Source organism: Rhincodon typus, chromosome 16, assembly GCF_021869965.1.
Source record: "Rhincodon typus isolate 14 chromosome 16, sRhiTyp1.1, whole genome shotgun sequence".
NCBI classification, from domain to species: domain Eukaryota; kingdom Metazoa; phylum Chordata; class Chondrichthyes; order Orectolobiformes; family Rhincodontidae; genus Rhincodon; species Rhincodon typus.
The window spans coordinates 20,686,994-20,706,181 of record NC_063347.1 but is presented as its reverse complement, the minus strand read 5'-3'; the positions used below and the strand labels follow the sequence as shown (position 1 = coordinate 20,706,181).

The following is a 19,188-nucleotide window of genomic DNA, read 5'->3' as shown; positions in this document are numbered from 1 at the left end:
GAAACGATAAAAAAGCAAATCAAAATGAGGAAAAACACAATTGGAAAGGAATAGGAAGTTGTTGTGCAGCTAATAAAAGGTAAGTCTTCCTCAGAATGTCTAAAATAATAGCTGGTCAGTGAAATCCTACGTTGGTGCACTAGCAGGTGCTTAAAGTTGGGATACATGTTAGGGCAGTGTAAATAGATCTTTGCTCTCCACCTGATCAGTGGTGTGGTTAACTTTGTTGCTAAGATTTGATATCAAAGCTGGGACTCTGTTCCTTTCTCTCAAGCCTCAACAGGATGCAAAACAGCAGAACCTAGTAATTTAGCTGGTGTAATGTTTCCACAACCTAACTGTTGGTGGTGAAATATTCTTTCTGCTGACAGGAATAAAATGTCACCCTTCAGCCTTGGTGAGTTTTGAAGTAAATTCAGATAGAAGCTACTTCAGTAAACCTAGGAATAAACCAATGGGCAAGTGGCAAATTTACAGCTTTGGTTTTCGTTGTTATTTAGATATCCATGCTGTTCTCCAAAATATTTCTCTAGTTTCTATATCAAAATACAGCAGATGATGGAAATGTGAATCAATAAAATGTGAGTTCTGATGAAATATCATCAACCTGAAACATTAACTCTATTTCTTTATCCACAGAGGTCACCTGACCTGCTGAATGTTTACAGCATTTTCTGTTTTTATCCAGTTGCTAACCTCAGTCCGTATTGGCGGTTCCAAACATTCTCTGTTGGGGCCAAGAAACAAAGTCAAGACTGGTTTTGCCTAGAAGACACTCAATTCTTACCAGCAGGCCACAGAATAGTACTGATCATGTTTTGGAACTCATAATTTGGTCTGTTCTTCTCCCTAAGGGAAGTTAACAATGGGAGATATGTAGAGACAATGATGCTACAATTTCTCTTGACCAGCAATGCAGAATGGGGACATTGCATTGAATCTCCTACTATAGACCCAAACTGATGATCACCTTCACTGGGCTCAACCTAACTTAATGTAGTGTGGCAAGTATAACCAGCAACTGATTCAGAAAATATCCATATTGGACTGTCAGCAAGGATTGACACCTATCCTTTACTCTCCAAGAGACAGGACACTTGTTAAGAAGGGATGTTAAGTTGAAAACAATGGTGTGCTCAAATTTGCCTTTAACATTATTTTGTTTTTCCAGCTTGCATCAGTTCACTATGATCAAGTCACAATTAAGGTGATTGCTTACAGCTCACCTGATTCAGCTACTTCTGCTATTGGCACTCCTTGTTCAAAAGCCATGAATCCTAACACAGAGAAAATAGCAAAACCAGCAACGAAGCTGGTGCCACTGTTGAGACAGCATAGCATTACGCAATCCCTGCAAAACAGCAACAACAATAACTTAATGTTTAAAACAGTTTTTGTGTTCAATAAAACCTTGTCTATTAAACATGGAACAGTTTGGTTAATATTCACCATGATTACCATATTGAATTCACCTTTACACAGAAGGATATCAAGTCTAAATTAAAAGTACTTCTTTGTTAAGAGTGATAGTATTGTTTGTCATAAAGAAATCAGGAATAATTTATCTGAATCATCTCTACTCCGATAAACTCCCAAATGATTTCCTACAAATAACCTGAAGCGTTAGCCAAGGCAGCCTGAATGCACAATTCAGTTTACTTCACTCGATAATGCAAGGCAAGATCATTTGCAAAATTTTCCAGTTTCCTGGGCATGTCATCAATGTCAAGCATCAATGGCTTGTAAAGGCTAATAGCTGTCTGTTACACCAGTTCAATATCTGTCAACAAGGAGAGGAACACTAGGTATGAGGTGGAGGCAGAATGCTTCTGCACTGAATAAAAAAAAAACTCAGAACTGCGGATGCTGGAAATCAGAAGCAAAACAGAAATGGCTGGAAAGATTCAGCAGATGTGGCAGCAGATGTGGAGAGTTGCAGAGTTAATGTTTTTCTTCTCCTCTTCCCCCAACCCCATGTTCAGCATACACACCAACCTTTTCCTAACTCCAATCAGTTTTGATGAAAGGTCATTGGACCTGAAATGTTACCTCTGATTTTTCTCCACAGACCTGCTGAGGCTTCTGCATGAGGCTGCTCCCCCAATCATGAATAGATGTGCAGACCTTCATCTCGGAATTCAGCATGACTGAATGAGGCCATGTGGAGTACTCAAGAAGATGAGGCCAGAGGAGAAGGGGAAAGGAACTCTCAGCGAACTGTGTCCTTCCCGATCTCAGTGACAGCAAGGCAAGGACAGTTCTTTTCATTCTTCCATGGATATGGGTATCATTGGTAAGGTCAACACTTTTTTGCCCAACCCGAAGCAAGGGTACACCCACTGATGTCCAAAATGGTCTGCGATTCAGCAGCAATTTCAAGGGCATTCAATATGGTTGGAGAGTTGTTCAGGCACTCTGGCTGCATTATGAGAGGGATGATTAATTTATTTATAAATTGGGAAGTTAGGGTGACTCAAATACAACTTAGTTGTGGTTCCAGCTTGGGTTTGCATCTCCTTCCTGAGCTCTGAGTGAAGGGTCACTGGACCTAAAACATTAACTCTGATTTCACTTCACAGATGCTGCCAGATCTGCTGAACTTTTCCAGCAATTTCTGTTTTTGTAAAAATAGCAAGAACCAGGGTCAGATTTTAAAGAAAGCCTTTGTTACTGTCTTTTGACTTACTGGATCAAAGATAGCTTTATTAAAATTGAACATACTACAATTACGAACAGCAATTACAAGCCTAAATTACCTCTTGCAATGTCAGAAACAATGAAAATGTCTCTTTTATACCTGCCGTCAGCACATGCTAACTGCTAAAACACCATGGAGTATCTGATTAGCCTTTTGTATTGGAAAGCTTCAGATGTACAATGATTGTAAGATACTTTAGAATTCCTTAACATCATGAAATAAATGCAAGTTCTATCTTTCATCTTACTCCTATTATGGATACCTCCGAACCTAATACCACCTAACATCTATCTTCAAATTCCTTTGGAGATAGATCGGAACGAAGGGTTTTAAAAAACAGCAATTCGCATAACGATTGGGTTGGTGGGCATTCACAATCTTCCTAATATCTGGAATACTTGCAGAACCAGATCAACACGAGTACCCTTTGCAGCTTACAACCTGTAATTGTAGGATATTCACACTCAGAAAAACAGCTGAATTAGCGCAGGTCAGAAAAACACTAATGGCACTCAAAAGACATTAGGCTTTCAAGTTATCTTTTGTTCTGCGGGCTTGGCGAGTGCTTTTGTAGTATAGAACCTAACACTCTGCAACTTGACAGTCAATTAACTATGTTGATATTAATCCTTCTGAACAGTCACCAACTAGGAGAATTTAATAATGGCCCACCATAACTCTTCTGAATTGTATACTTGTTGTGATTAACCAAATAAAGGCTGGATTTGGGCTTCATATTGAGCTTAGCTTGGCATTTCTGAGGTGAACTAACTGCCCCAGTTCAAATAAAATACCTGTTGCCTAATCAGCTGGAACCTGTTTCTGTGACATGAAGATCTTGTTTGTTGGCACAAAATTCCAAGTTGTAGAAAGAAATAAGAAGCTCCAAGTTCCCACCAGATACTTTCAGATTGGGACAATAATTACACTTCTATAGTGCCTTAGCGTTATGACATGTCTCAAGGCATTTCACTGCAGCATTCTAGAACAAAGTACGATTGTGCATCACATAATGATTAGGGTGACCTCAGCTTGCTCAACAAGGTAGGCTTTAAGGAGGTAAAGCGAAACACTTGTGGAATTCCGAGAGCTTTGGTCAGAATTCAGATCTGCTGGGTTTCCATCCTGCACGATATAGTTAGTAAGTTTGCAGATGACACCTAAATTGGAAGCGTAGTGGACAGCGAAGAAGGTTACCTTACAGTACAATGAGATCTTGATCAGATGAGCCAATGGGCCAGGATGTGGCAGATGGAGTTTAATTTAGATAAACGTGAGGTGTTGCACTTTGGAAAGGCAAACCAGGGCAGGACTTATACACTTAATGGTAAGGTCCTGAGGAATGTTTTTGAACAAAGAGACATTGGAGTTCAGGTTCATAGTTCCTTGAAAGTGGAGTTGCAGGTAGATACAATGGTGAAGGTGGTGTTTGGTATGCTTGTGTTTATTGGTCAGTGCATTGAGTATAGGAGTTGGGAGGTCATGTAGCAGCTGTACAGGACATTGGTTCGGCCACTTTAGGAGTAATGCGTGCAGTTCTGGTCTCCATCTTATAGGAAGGATGTTGTGAAACTAGAAAGAGTTCAGAAAAGATTTACAAGGATGTTGCCAGGCTTGCAGGGTTTGAGCTATAGGGAGAGGCTGAATAGACTGGAGCGTTGGAGGCTGAGGGGTGACCTTATAGAGGTTTACAAAATCATGAAGGGCATGTATAGGGTAAATAGGCAAAGTCTTTTCCCTGGGATGGGAGAGTCCAAAACTAGAGGACATAGGTTTAAGGTGAGAGGGAAAAGAGATAAAAGTGACCTAAGGGTCAACTTGTTCATGCAGAGTGTGGTGCATGTATGGAATGAGCTGCTACAGGAAGTGATGGAGGCTGGTACGATTATAACATTTAAAAGGCATCTGGATGAGTATATAAACAAGAAGGGATTAGAGAGATATGGGCTAAATGCTGACAAATGGGACTAGGGTTATATAGTATATCTGGTCAGCATGGACAAGTTGGACCGAAGGGTGTGCTTCCGTGCTGTATATCTCTATGACTTTGCTTGAGGTTTAAGAGAATGAGAGGCAACCTTATTGAAACATATAAAATTCTTTGGGGACTCGACAGGTGGATGCAGTGAGATTGTTTCCCCTTGCGAGCGCGCCTCGGACCAGAGGGCATAATCTCAGAGTTAAGGAGTCACCCACTTAAAAGTGATATGAAGGTGAAGTTTTTTTTTCTTAGAGGGTGGTGAATCTGTGCAATTCTTTATTCCTGTTGAGGCTGGATCATTAAGTATATTCACAGCTAAGATAGAGAGATTTAAAATCATTAAGGGAATCACGGGTTATGGGGATAAGCAGGAAAGTGGAGCTGGAGATTATCAGATCAGCCATGATCTCATTAAATGCTGAAGCAGACTCAATGGGTCGGATGGCGTACTTCTGCTCCTATATCTTTTGGCCTTATGTTTTTATCTGGCAGATTACCTGAGGCCTTGGAAACCCAATGCACATCAGTTAAAAATAAAATGACTTTTTAAACTTAGACATGGAGCCCTAATAAACAAACAATATTGGTTGATGACAAATGGATTGGTTGCCTCCATTAAAAATGGCAGTGGGCATTTTGTGGCATGCGGAGGTCCTTTGTTAAATTTTTAAATCATAACCTGTTTTTGCGTGTAATTTCATGCCAAATAATCAGAGTCCTCCACGTCTGAGCTACTGTTCCACACAAACAACCTCCATCAGCTTGGCTTTTTCATACAAAGTATAAGCCAAGAGTCTAAAAACTCTGCCTCATCATCTGTGAAAATTGGATCACTAAACTATCTTAATTGAGTGACATGCAAGCCAAAGCTACCATTTTGCCATTTTAACCAAACCTCCTGAAGTGTTTAATGGTTGGATCTAAGGGAATTTTATAAATGTAAATCTCTCTGGAGTGTGCTAACAACCCCTATTATATTAAACTATAATCTTGCAGTACATAATTTGATTTACTACATGGTACCTCATCTAACAGATCCCAGGGTAACTCTTCTAACTCTGAGACTTAACCTTTTGTGAACTACAACTAATTCTGTGGCAACATCTTATTAGAAATTAATGCTAAAACTGTTTTTTAGACCAGTTGGTTAAAAGCTATTTTTAAAATAAAAATTATAGGGTCGTTATTTGCAATTAAAAGCGTGCTGGGTACTTGCTAAATTTTCAGCAATGTCTACTTTTGGCCTGTTGCACATGTCTCATCAGTATTTACTGTATTACTTGCATACACAGATGGAGCTCTTTGCTTTGCTCGAATCCCATTCCTCTGTTGGTCTAAATGGTGGGTGTTAGCAAAGATCAACCATGGGGAGAATCAGGTTGGTCATAAGGGGAGGTGACGGCCTAGTGGTATTATCACTGGACTGTTAATCCAGAGACTTAGATAATGTTCTGGGGACCCAGGTTCAGATCCCACCAGGGTAGGTGGTGGAATCTGAATTGAATAAATGTCTGGAATTAAGAATCTAATGATGACCATGAATCAGTTGCCGATTGTCAGGGAAAAACCCATCTAGTTCACTAATGTCCTTTAGGGAAGGAAACTGCCATTCTTACTGGTCTGGCCTACATGTGACTCCAGACCCACAGCAATGTGGTTGACTCTTAACTGCCTCTGGGCAATTAGGGTTGGGCAAGAAAGCAACATCCGCATCCTGTGAATCAATAAAGGAAAAAAAATGCATTTGACTTTCCAACTATCAGTAGTCAAGAATTTAAATTCAAGCTATTTATTCCCCTTCAGTGACATTGAAACCTTTATTCCTGCTACATAAACCAGGAATCGAATTCAGAAATATCTTTGTCTGTGTGTCTCAAAGACCACAGACTTACTAAGCCATCAGGAACATCATTTAGAAATAAATTAACATGAATTATGATTCTATTCATGTTGCAAGGGCAAAAGTGTCAGAGAGGTTTTGGATAGAACTGGATAATTTCTGAAATGGTATCTAAAGTGCTTCTGCATAGTGTTTCAGCCCAGTTGTATTCTCAATGAAAATGTAAAAGGATAGAAGGACGAGGCTTTTTAAATCAAATGGTGTATTGTTGAGGAGAACAATGAAATAGTATTTTAGTGTCTCCAGCTGATAAAAGAATATTGATTTGTACAAGCATAGGCTTTGTAAACCGCCTAGTGTTACATAGGACATTGAGAATAACAATGGTTGATATCTAGCTTATATCTTGAAAGCCAAAAAATACACTTTAGCAAATCACTCTCTTACCTGTAACAGTTGTTATGATAGGGATTATAGCTTCCTAATGCAGTCAAACATCCAAGGCAAATTGCATATGAGAAGAAAATCTGGGTGCCAGCATCCAGCCAGACCTGCCAAAAAGCAAGATGACTTGTCAATATTCTCCCACACTGGATGAATCTTAATTTGGTATTCTGTTTTGTAGTTTGGCTAAAACAGAATACCAAATTAAGCCCATCTTTTAGCATTATCAAGGCATTAATGAAAGAGCAAAGGCTTTGGCTCCTCTAGACCCCAGAAGGAAAGCTTGTGTCTCCTCTCAACTGCTTCCCAACTGTGACTCCTTTCTTGAACAAAGAACAAAGAACAATACAGCACAGGAACAGGCCCTTCGGCCCTCCAAGCCTGCACTAACACATTTTGCCCTTCAATACTAAAACTTAAGGACTCATCTAACTTAAAATGTTTTAAGATGTACAATACTTCTTTCTCTTTAATAGCAACTAGGCTTAGGAATTCAACACTCCCTTCCCTGAGATCTTTAATACACTGTATGCGCGAGATGGTGCAGGAATTGAAACCCACCATTTTCTTGTGTTGGGGCGCAAGCTCCAGATCATGCAAATGTCTGCCACTTCCCTTCTGTTTCTGGCATTCATTTGAGAAGTCAGCCGCCAATGTAAAATTGAAGCCTATAAGATTAAATAATCCCGGGGCCATTTCTGAAGCAGTAGGTGGGTCTCGAACACACTTTGTAACTGGGGTCGGGAACAAAATCATTGAAGCTGGGTCCTGTTCCTGCCCTGATCCATGGCCTAGCCCTCTCAACCTGAGAACAGCAGTCCCTTATTGCCCCAGATCCTACTTATTGGGCCCTGATGTATCCACCTGCCTGGGGCCTGGCACTTAACCCATCTGTCTTGAATGTCTGCATTCCATTTAGTGTAGAGATTGAAATAATGCATAGAGGCTGGGTCCTGTCACCAAGTCACCCTTTATTTACTAGGACACAATACACAGCCTGTGTCCAGCTAGCTCGGAGGGAATCCTTAAATGAGGAGATTCTAATCTCCGGATTATATTGGTCAGCCAAGCTCTCCTGATTGGCCCTGGTTAACAACCCCAATCAAGGATCTTGTTGCGCACAAGATCCACCTGGTTTCAATCACTGCATACCCTCCCATCCTCACCAAGTGCGGGGATGTAGGCCTTGTCTTTTGTTTGTGGCTTCTCTGCAACGTTTTTGCCCCAGGTCCGGTTCCTCTGATTAGGACTTGGATGCAGGTGAGGCATACCAGACAGTGGCCTGTCTCTTGCATCTGGAACATCTCGGGAGAGTTCCTTCCTCTTCTTCCAGTGGCAGCAGTATGGAGGCTGCATCCTTCTCAGACTCTGCAGTTTCCTCGACACTAGATGTGTACAGGCAGGCTGTCTGACTGTTCTGATAGACCAGGTATGTTTTACTCTTGTCCCATTTGTGATCTAACAGCTTTCAGGTGATCCACATGTTTGTTCAGGACTGTATCACCTACCCAAACTTTGTAAGTGACAGGACCTGACCTTGCGTCAACCTCGCCTCGAACACATACAGGGCCATTTCCATGGTTCCAGCATCAAACTTTGTCCCCAGAATTAACGTGTCTCTCTTGCTAAGTGGATGCATGTGGCTGGCACTGGTGTTCCTGCTGCCATTTCACTCTCCCCCACCACCCCCATCCCCCACCCCAAGATCTGGGAATATCAGGTTTAACCTGGTGCGGAGTCTTCTCCCCATCAGCAACTCTGCTGGAGCTATCCCTATTGTTGCGTGCAGGTGGCCCTATAATCAAACAGGAACCAGGACATTTTGGTATCAATTGACGCTGTAGGCTGCTTCTTTAAGCCTGCCTTCAACATTTGGACCGCTCTTTCTGCTAGACCATCAGACAATGTATGTTATGGAGCTGTCATTATGTGTCAAATAAAACCGATAGGACCTCAGGATTAGTGGAGGTTTGGGGTCATAATATTCCTTAACTAACTGTCAATTCTTGCAAGGTTTTGGCATCTGGTGCTTCTAGGAAAGTTAAGCCCCTTATAACCGAAAATGCTGTGGGTCCAAATGCAGTTAGAAGGATTACTCATTGCTTTACATCTGTCCCAATATCATTTACCCAGAAAAAATATTGCATTCTTTCCATATACTGTGCCCTGTCTTTGACAGCAGGGTCAAATGAATCAAGCTTCCTAAATAGTGCCATGATGCCTCCAAGATGACAGTTGCAAGCGAATGTTCTTTGGGCGCATCCTGTTTTCTCCTGTCACCACTGAAATAACTGCACAAAGTTGGGGTCCCATCACCAAGTCACCTTTTATTTACTAGTGCACAGTACACTGGCGCCAGCCCGCCAGCTTGGAGTCAATCCTCAACTGAGGAGACTCTAATCTCCTGGTTATGTTGGTCAGCCAGGGCTTTCCTGATTGGGGTTATTAACCTGGGCCAATCAAGAACCTCATAGTCAATGAGGTCCACCTGGTCCCAATCATTAGAGACCCTTAATACTGTTAGGGAGAGTTTCAGCATATTGACCCAGCAACACTGAAAGAATGGTGATATATTTCCATGTCAGGATGGTGATTAGTTTGGAGGGAAACTTGCATGTGGCGGTGGTCCATGTATCCATTGCCCTTGTTCTTCTAGATGGAAGTTGTCATGGATTTGGAAGGAACTGTTTAAGGAGCCTGGGTGAATTTCTGCAGTCCATTTTGTAGATTGTACACACTGCTGCTACTAAGCATTGGTGGTTCAGGGCATGAATGTGGATATGGAGCCAATCAAGTGAGCTGCTTTGCCTCAGATGGTATTGTGCTTCTTCAATGTTGTCGGAGCTGCATGGATCCAGGCAAGTGGAGGGTTTTCCAGCATAAACATCACTTGTGCTTTTTGAAGGCAGGAGGTGAATTACTCACTCCAACCTCTGACCCTCTTTTGTAGTCACATGACTGCTCCAGTTGGATTTCTGGTCAATGGTGACTTCCAGGGTGTTTATAGTGGGAGATTCAGTCATGGCAATGCCAGTGAATGTCAAGGGGCTGTAGTTAAATTCTCTCTTGTTGGAGCTGGTCTTTGCCTTGCACTTGTATGGCACAAATGTTACTTGGATATTGTTCAGGTCTTGCTGCATTTTTACAGAGTGCTTCAATACTTGTGGAGTCATGAATTGTGTTAAATATTCTGCAATCACCACTTCTGACCTTCTGATGGATAGAAGGTCATTGTTGAAGCAGTTGAAGATGATTGGGCCTAGGACACTATCCAGAAGAACCCCTGCAGAAATGTCCTGAAGCTGAGACGTCTGCAGGAGTCTGTGGTATTCAGCAGAGGATTGAGCTGGTGCCAGGAGAAATCGTGGCAGCCAGTGGGAATGTGGAGGACTCCCAGAACATTTCCCTCACAACAGTATTCCACGAACTTGCCACCTCTGCTGGATCTATTCTCCTGATGAGATGAGACTGACTCAGGAGCAGTGATGATGGTATCTGGGACATGGGGCTGAATCTTACATTTGTTTCAGTAACTGCGAGTTGCTTTGGGTTTATTTGACAGTATTCTGCCTAGCGAGTTTTCTCACCATATCCTAAGAACTTCATCTCATGAATTAGGCTTCCCCATTCCTGTTATGTCCCTCTCATTCGATTTTATCCCCAATGTACCATCTATTGTTCCTAGAACAACTCGCCACTCACCAGATATCCACTGAAACAGCATCATCCCTGGAGCCTCAGGACCGAGGGCATGGCAGCACGGGAACTGGATAATGGCACATGCTCCAGGTGCCCTTTTCTCACAAGGAACCAGGGCAGGGTCGAAGACACCTAGTCTGAGGAAGCCCATCAGAAATGTCCTCTCGGGATACTCAGGAGATGGCTTGGCCCTCCACCTCTACCTTGTCTGCCTCCTTCCCACCCTTGGAAGGTCAGCTGAGAGGGTCCATTTGAGACAAGAAGACCGTTAGCATATCTGTGCTGTCCAGATACATAAACTCTCAGGGTTGCCTTGTCAAACCTCCAGGGCCAACAGGCTCTACTACTGATTAGAATCCCTCCATCCCAGATATAATACCTGAGACAATATTAAGATGGAATGGAAGGGAAAGAAAGAAAAAAAAATCCCTTTGAGCGCACTTTGGTGGTATGAGATTTAACGCACTGTATGTGAAGCACCTTTGCATAAATTGATTGGTTTCATACTACATCCATTTGTTCGACTCTCTTTGTCACTCCAGATGAAACTATGCCAGCATAATACCTAACTTCATGTCCTTGCAGGATGTACCAAGGATCGATGTCTGTGCTGAGAGCCCACTGCCACCAAGATGTACATATGTAGGTGTACACAGTGCTGCAGGTTCTGCTGACACATCGTGTCCCTCATGGCCAAAAATCCCAATCAGAATAAACTGGTCCATCTGTCTGAGATAGGGAAGTGTACAGCACACAGGGAGCCACTGCATAAGGATGGACAAGGTTAGGGACCCTGCAGTTCTGTGTCCTGTACAGTGCATGGGTCTGTGCCTCATGTTGTGTCCTTTCAAAGGGCCTCACATTGGTAGGTCCCTCACCAGTTGAGATACTTATCCCACTCACTCCGGGTGTGGTCGGACCCATTTCCTTCCCTATTGCACATTTTCGATTTCCAGCCGGATGGAAGGTGATGCTGAGTGCTCATTGGCCAGTGGCTAACAGCCTCCAGCTCCATGCGTCAGAGAAGCCACAAACATCCAGATTCCCTTCCTGTTAGTCTTTCCCATAAACTCCACAGGCTTCCCACATCCCCAGCCCCTGGTGTATGAGGTGACCATGTAAGATATGTGTATCCACCATCCCATCAGATGCTCCTAACTGCGACAAATCCCCATCTCTTCCACATGAACCCAATCCATTCCATGCTTTATCATCTTAGATAATCATCTTACAAATACAGTTGTTCCCATTCACAACTGTTGTAACCCTTCTCGCCAGCCTGTTACCTCAATCCCAACTAAGTGTCATGCCTGTGGATTGGAGAGGTGCCATGTGGATCATTACGGATTGTCAAATGTTGAATGCCAATGTCCATGGAAGAAAGGGTACAAGTGTTAGTGCCCTTGGATCATGCCCTGAGATGCTGCTTGTTGCTGGGCAACATGGAGCTCCCATGGTGAGCTGAATTTGTCAAGTGTCCACTCTGACTGGATGTCTAGCTGTTTGGTCTATTTGGTAAAATAGGAAGCTGAATATTGATGAGGTGAATTGTGCTGTCATTAAGGCATTTAACAAACAATGATTCTTATTAATTGGCAACTTGCTCCTTCCTGAAGAAACTTGCTTCACTGCTTGGCAGATGCATTAAAGATGCAGCGAGTTGCTTCTGACATTGAGATAGGCCTGGCCAGACTTCTAGAGTGATTCTGCCATAAGGCTAGCCCGAGCCCACTTTATTCAAGCTCCACCCATGGTGTTTAATGTACGATTCCAAGTGTATTGACTGTCAGGCTGTTGCTTGACTAGTCTGTGAGATAGCTCTCCCCATTTTGGCACTAGCTTCAGTCGTTAGTGAGCAGGACTTTGCAGGATCAACAGGGCTGTTTCTGCCATTGTCTGTTCTGGGTGTGCCTAGGTTGATGCCAGGTGGTCTGTCCAGTTTCATTCCTTTGACTTTTACAGCAGTTTGTTACAACTGAGTGGCTGGCGAGACCATTTCAGAGGGCAGTTACGAGTCAACCACATTGCTGTAGGTCAGAAGTCATGTGTAGGCCAGGCCAGGTAATGACAGGTGATTATCTTCCTTAAGGGACATTAGGGAAACTAATAGGCTTTTATAAAAATCAACAATGGTTCATGGACTTTTAATCCCAGATATTTGCAAACTCAAATTCAACAATCTGTCCTATTGGGATTTGAACCTGGGTTCCCAGGCCATTACCTGGGTCTATCGAATTATTAACTCAGTGACAATGCCACTATGTCATCGTCTCTCCAGTTTTCAAAATGCTGATTGCAAAATTGAGGCACACATTTCTTCGATACCTGATTCTTAAATATTCTATTAAATAGTGAATTGTATGTTGGGAAGACTAAGGTCATTGATTGTGATGCCAACTCTAAACTCTGTTTCCCTGCTACCATTTCCAACTCTCGTCCTGGCAGCAGTCTGTTCACAACATTCTTGACACATTTGATCCTGAGATGATTTCTGCTCTCATGTTTGTGCCATTACTAAGGCCACTATTTCCAATTCAATAATATCACTTGACCTGCTCCAGTTCACCTGCTATTGAAACACACTTTCATGTCTTCATTACCTTCCTACTTGATTATTTAAAAGTACTCCTAGCTGGTCTTCTTCTTCCTACCTTCTGTCAGCTTGAGGTCATCTAACACTGCTTCCCAAGGCTCCAAGCTCCCATCATCCCTTTGCTCGCTAACCAACATTATGTCTGAAGAATGCAATATCTTCTTTAAAATTCTCTTCCTTGCATTCAAAACCCTCCAAAACCTTTTGGACCTTTCTATCTCCATAATCTCCTTCAGCATAACATCCCTCCAATTTATCAGTGCTCCTCTAATTCTGGCCTCTTGTACAGTTCCAAATATAATTGTTCCACCATAGATAGCTGAGACTTCTGTTGATTACTTCTGGAACTAGCGGCTTCTGGAATACAATTGCTCTGTCTCACTTTGCTCCTTCAGGATACTCCTTAAAACATAGCTTTTTTGCCAAGCTGAAACAAACACAGAAAATTCTGGAAAATCTCAACAGGTCAGGCAGCATATGTAGAGAGAGAAAATAATTAACATTTCAAGTCCACTATGACTCTTCTTCAGAAGTTGCCGTGATGATTGTGAAGGGTTGGCAAATGCCAGATGCCAATGTCCATGGATGACAGGTGTGGCTGGTGCCTGTGGATCGTGCCCTGGGATGTTGTTTGGTCCTAAGCAACATGGTGGTCCTTTGGAGCAAGCACTGACCTAAGTCACCAGGTATCCGTTCTGATATCCATGTCAGGTTTTCTTGATATCCCGCTTGTTCAGTATGTTTGATAAGGTGGGACAATTGAATATTAATGAGGCCATTAACAAGGCATTTAACAAACAATAATACCTTTTAATTGGCAACTCACCATTGTATACAAAGGAACATAGCACACCACTTGTCAAAAACATAAAAGATGGAGTGAGATGCTCCCAATGTCATGACAGGCCTTGCTGGACATCTTAACTAATTTTGCCACAAATCTCACAATGGTCCCTGTCACACAAACCCCTATAAGATTCCACCCAATTTAGTTTTTAGTGTGGATTACAGACATAGAGTCATAGGGTCATAGAGTCATGCAGCATGGAAACAGACCCTTTGGTGCAACCAGTCTATGCTGACCATAATCCCAAACTAAACTAGACTCACTGCCTACGCTTGGCCAAAATCTCTCCAAACGTTTCTTATTCATATACTTATCTAAATATCTTTTAAACATTGTAACTGTACCTGCATCCACCACTTCCTCTGGAAGTTCATTCCGCACATGAGCTACTCTTTGTGTTAAAAAAAAATGCCTCTTGTGTCTTTTTTAAATGTTTCTCTTCTCAGTTTAAAAATATGCCTCCTGGTCTTGAAAACCCTCAAACTAGGGAAAAGAGACCTGACATTCAACTTTTCTATACCCCTCATGATTTTATAAACCTCTATGAGGTCACCTCTCAACTTCCTACGCTCCAGTGAAAGAAGTCCCAACCTGTCCAGACTCTCCCCATAATTCAAACCCTCCATTCCCTCCATTGACACTCTATGAACACAGAAGTAGTTTTCAGACCTAGAGAGGCTGTTCAACAATAATTATGACCTCATTCAATTCAGAAAATTATGGTTGGCATGGCCTGGTTGGACCAAGGGGTTTGTTTCCATACTGTATAACTCTATGAATACATTTTCAACTGTTTTTACTGTAAGACTAGTAGCATTAAAAGCAAAAGTTCATGGCAAGTCAATGATTTATACTTGATTTCCATTTGCAAGGAGTTAAGCAACACATCCTTCATAGGAATGGAGAATTCCTGAGAGCAATGCTTGTATTTTCTCCTTTAGTTTCACATGTGTAAACTCTGGAAGTCAGTGTCAGTTTCGAAATAATAACGGTGAACATTGACAGTTTACCATCACTACAACCACAAAACCTGGGCACAAGTTTGCACTGCAATGGACTACTCTTCACTTGCCTGGATAAGTGCAGCTCCAACAAGACCCAAGAAACTTGACTCCACCCAAGACAAAGCGCCCTGCTTGATTAGCACCACATCCACAAACATTCACTCCCTCCACTCCAATGCTCAGTTGCAGTAGTATGTACTATCTACAAAAGGCACTGCACGAAGGCTCACTAAAGCTCCTTACACAGTACCTTTCAAATGCACACCACTACCATTTAGAAGCACAAGGGTGGCAGATACATAGGAGCACTACCACCTGCAAGTCCCCCTCCAAGCCACTTGCTGTCCTCACATGGAACAATATCATCATGCCTTCAATGTTGCTGGGTGAAAATCCTGGAACTCCCTCCTTAGCAGCATTGTTAGTCTGGTTGTGTACAGTGTTTTGAGAAGGCAGCTTATCACCTCCTTCAGGGCAACTATGGATGGCCAATAAATGCTGGCCCAGCCAGTAAGCCCACATCCCATGAATGAATAATAAAGAGAATGACATTGAATACAATGACATTTCTTCCTGCAGAATAATAACTCACTAAATTAATTAGCTCCTCACAAGCTTCCACTAGTTTAACAATCTATTGCCTTTAATAAAAGCATTCAGTAGTAAAAAACATTCTGTCCTTTGTTTAATGTCAACTAAATTCGCTTATCAACTGGTATTTGTACAAATGTAGATTGACCTGTCAAGAATTTTTTTTGCCTTCATTTTTGAAGATTGATGTGAAATGATGAATGCCTTTCATGGGCAGACTTACAACATATCACAACACATACTGACCAACTGCAAAACTTGAGAGCTTTATACTTTAATCAAAGGGTACTGGTGATTAGCTCCTTCAAGCAACTGAAATATTTTTATGCTAAAAATCTGTGAAGCAAATGATCGATCACTAGTCTTGTTGCTTGAAAATTGAGGTTGAGTGGGAGCACATGTGCATTCTAAAATTAAAAGACTATGATACAAGAACATTGGGTGTTGATTGTGTTTTATGAAAATAAAAAAAAGCACAAAGACTGTACTAAGCAGATGAGTTATCAGAGTTTTGTGCTTAAACACAACTTGAGGATAGTATCCCAGAGGAGGGGAGGGCAGCTTGGTAATTGTGAAGAATGGCAAAGGCCAGAAACAAGCTTTGGTTTTGCGCATATGGCTTATATTCCTTAGCAATTGTCAAACATTAACATGTATGCTGCACAGGGAAAACAGGCATCTGCCGCTACAGATGTGGAGATCTTAGACTGCAGCAGAAAACAAGAATTAATTACGAATCACAGTCTTATTATCAACTTTTCTATGGCTGCATCAGTTGACTGTATTATGTGCAATATCCCAGATTCACATTTAGCTCTGCCATGTTTGCTGGGGTTTCTACATTAGAACTACATGGCAAAAGGAAAACACTTCTACTTGTTCGAATTGCAATGTGATAGATGCAATATGAGTCAAGTCTTAAGGGTTGAAAAGCATTCTGCTGGACGATTTTCCTTTTGCAAAGAATAATGTATAAGACTAATTTATACTTTGCTGCTTTTACTTAAAGAGTTGGCAGAAACATTGTTTTAAATATCAAGGATCTCTACAGGGTTAGAAGGTTAGCAAAAAGTGTGGGTGTTGCAACATGGGGAAATGTGCATGATCCTTCAACTCTTTATGAATGGAAGAAATGAACAGAAATAAAGACAAGCTTCTGTTGCATTTGCCTGTAAGATGGTAGTAGCTCATTACTACTGCCAGATTGAGACATCAATTCACCTTTATAAGACATAATTTTGATATTCAGGGCTGCCTTCTGTGAAATGCCTTGAGCCATTTTCCTATTTTGAAAGTGTTATGTAAATTCAAGTTTTTGCTGCGTGTACTGTATCGTAAATTCAAAGAAAGGGCTAGTTTAGTTCATTTTCACCAGAAATTCCATCCATGAGTTATCTTGAACCTTTCTACAAAAGGAGTCAGTTGAGTTCAAGAGGTTTCACTCCTCAGTCTTTCTGTGCAGGACAATTTCTGACAGTTTTACCAGGGCATGGAGGAAAAATTGACTGGTAGAAAGCGAGACAATTCACCACTCTTCCTCAGAGAGTGGAAACATTGAAAAGTTCATATACTTATGCAAATATTCAACTCATTACAGAATTACAAATATAGCATTATGATTATTTAATGCACACACTATATATTTAAAAATTTGCTTGCATTTCTACAATTTTTAAAATGTTGAGATTTTTCACACAACTTTGTAATTATTACATTTGGTACTAGCTTGTAGAAACAGTGCGTGCTAAATCATACTAAGATACACAAGTTTCTCAGAAAAAGGTAGGTATAAAATTCCAGTGCTATTTGCATGAGTAATTTAGCTCGACTTGATGTTGTCAGCTCAGATAAAACACATTTTCAATTTATTCAGTGCAGTCCCATAGATGGGTGAACAGCACTGTTGTCTGCAGGGAGGCTTTGAGTGACACACTTATTCAAGCATGTGTCTAACTCGCTGGCGAACAGTGCACACCAAAGGTCATGAGAAAAGAAAAGAGTTTGTTTTGACAAAGAACAGGAAGTGGCACTGTCATTCAGAGAAACAAACAACCCTCATTACCATAATTCCCTATGTTACGTAATGCAACGTATCTTTGTCGGTGAGAGTTGATTCTCGTACAGTTGAAGCCTCTTAATGGGAGCATTTTGATGATGAACATATATTTCCATTCACTAGCCACCCCAATTAAATAAATGCCACGGATATATAAAAATGAATTGATGCCTCAACAACCATTCAAAGAATCCTCTCATTAGCAGAATGTCCCTCGGTTAGGTCATTCTGTATTATAATTTTCTGCTAATTGTCATGATTGTAAGCATCTAATGTTTACCAGTTCTATTAATCATAATAAATTAAAACATTCAATAACATTTTGATCAGTTATATTGCATGTTTGAAAATTTATTTCCCCATTTTACAAAGTCGATTGATTTTTAATTCCTTCACTAGCGGAAGGCAATGACCTAGTTGTACTATCAGTAGACTGTTAATCCAAAAATCCCAGTTACGATCCAGGCACACAGGTTCAAATCCTGCCATGACAGATGTTGGAATTTGGATTCAATTAAAAATCTAGAATTAAGAGTTTAATGTTGACCATGAAACCATTGTCAATTGTTAAGAAAAACCCATCTTGTTCACTAATGTTCTTCAAGGAAAGAAAATCTGCCATCTTCACCTGGTCTGGCTTATGGGTGATTCCAGAACCACAGCAATGGGGTTGGCTCTTAACTGCCCTCTGGGCAATTAGGGATGGACAATAAATGCTGGCCTAGCCAATGACATCCACATCCCATGAATGAATAAAAAATACTCAGGCAATATAGATGATCCAGGAATGAGATTAGGAGGAAGTTTACAATTAGATATTCTAGATATTATTAAGATATCTATGAATTGTTGTAATTGCTTGTTTAGGAATGTTGTTGTGGTTGGGTGCTCATACTTTATTGAAAAGTTCATGTAATAGCAGTTCACATTATAAGAAGTGTTTGCACTTTCTTGAAGTGTGCCTGCAGAGAGTGTTTAAATGGGATTTCCAATGTAACAGTTTCCACACCTTTTGTCACATAACACTGCCTGCCATTCCTCACAAATTATTTAAAATTCCTTTTGTAACATGTTTATCACTACTTTTTGGCAGAAATTAAAATGTGTAATGTTGAAATTAACAGTTTAAACAAGATTTAAAAAGAACATTTCACAATAATACATTAACAATTGAATTGTCTTTTATGCCTCTTAATGCCATAATTACTTGAATATCTTCAACATCTTTCTACAGCCTGGGCTCAGACATGGCACAGTTACTTAGGGTGTCAATGATGCGGTCTCTACTCAGATTGAGTAGTCTGAACATGTGCAATGTATCTATCTTCCCAAAACACATCAGTACTATTAAGGGATAACAAGGTGTAGAACTGGATGAACACAGCAGGCCAGGCAGCATCAGAGGAACAGGAAAGCTGACATTTCGGGTCTGGAC

General features: G+C 41.2%; 1 protein-coding gene across 1 annotated transcript in view; it reads right to left on the bottom strand.

Moving 5' to 3' along the window:
• The window catches only part of slc6a11b (solute carrier family 6 member 11b), a 135,772-nt gene that overhangs the window by 8,484 nt on the left and 108,100 nt on the right, over positions 1 to 19,188 (bottom strand). The window contains exons 8-9 of the mRNA XM_048606355.1: positions 6,967 to 7,070; positions 1,227 to 1,351 (exon numbers count right to left, since the gene is read on the bottom strand). Coding sequence (XP_048462312.1) covers positions 1,227 to 1,351; positions 6,967 to 7,070 — 229 coding nt within the window. The remainder of the gene's footprint in view (positions 1 to 1,226; positions 1,352 to 6,966; positions 7,071 to 19,188) is intronic.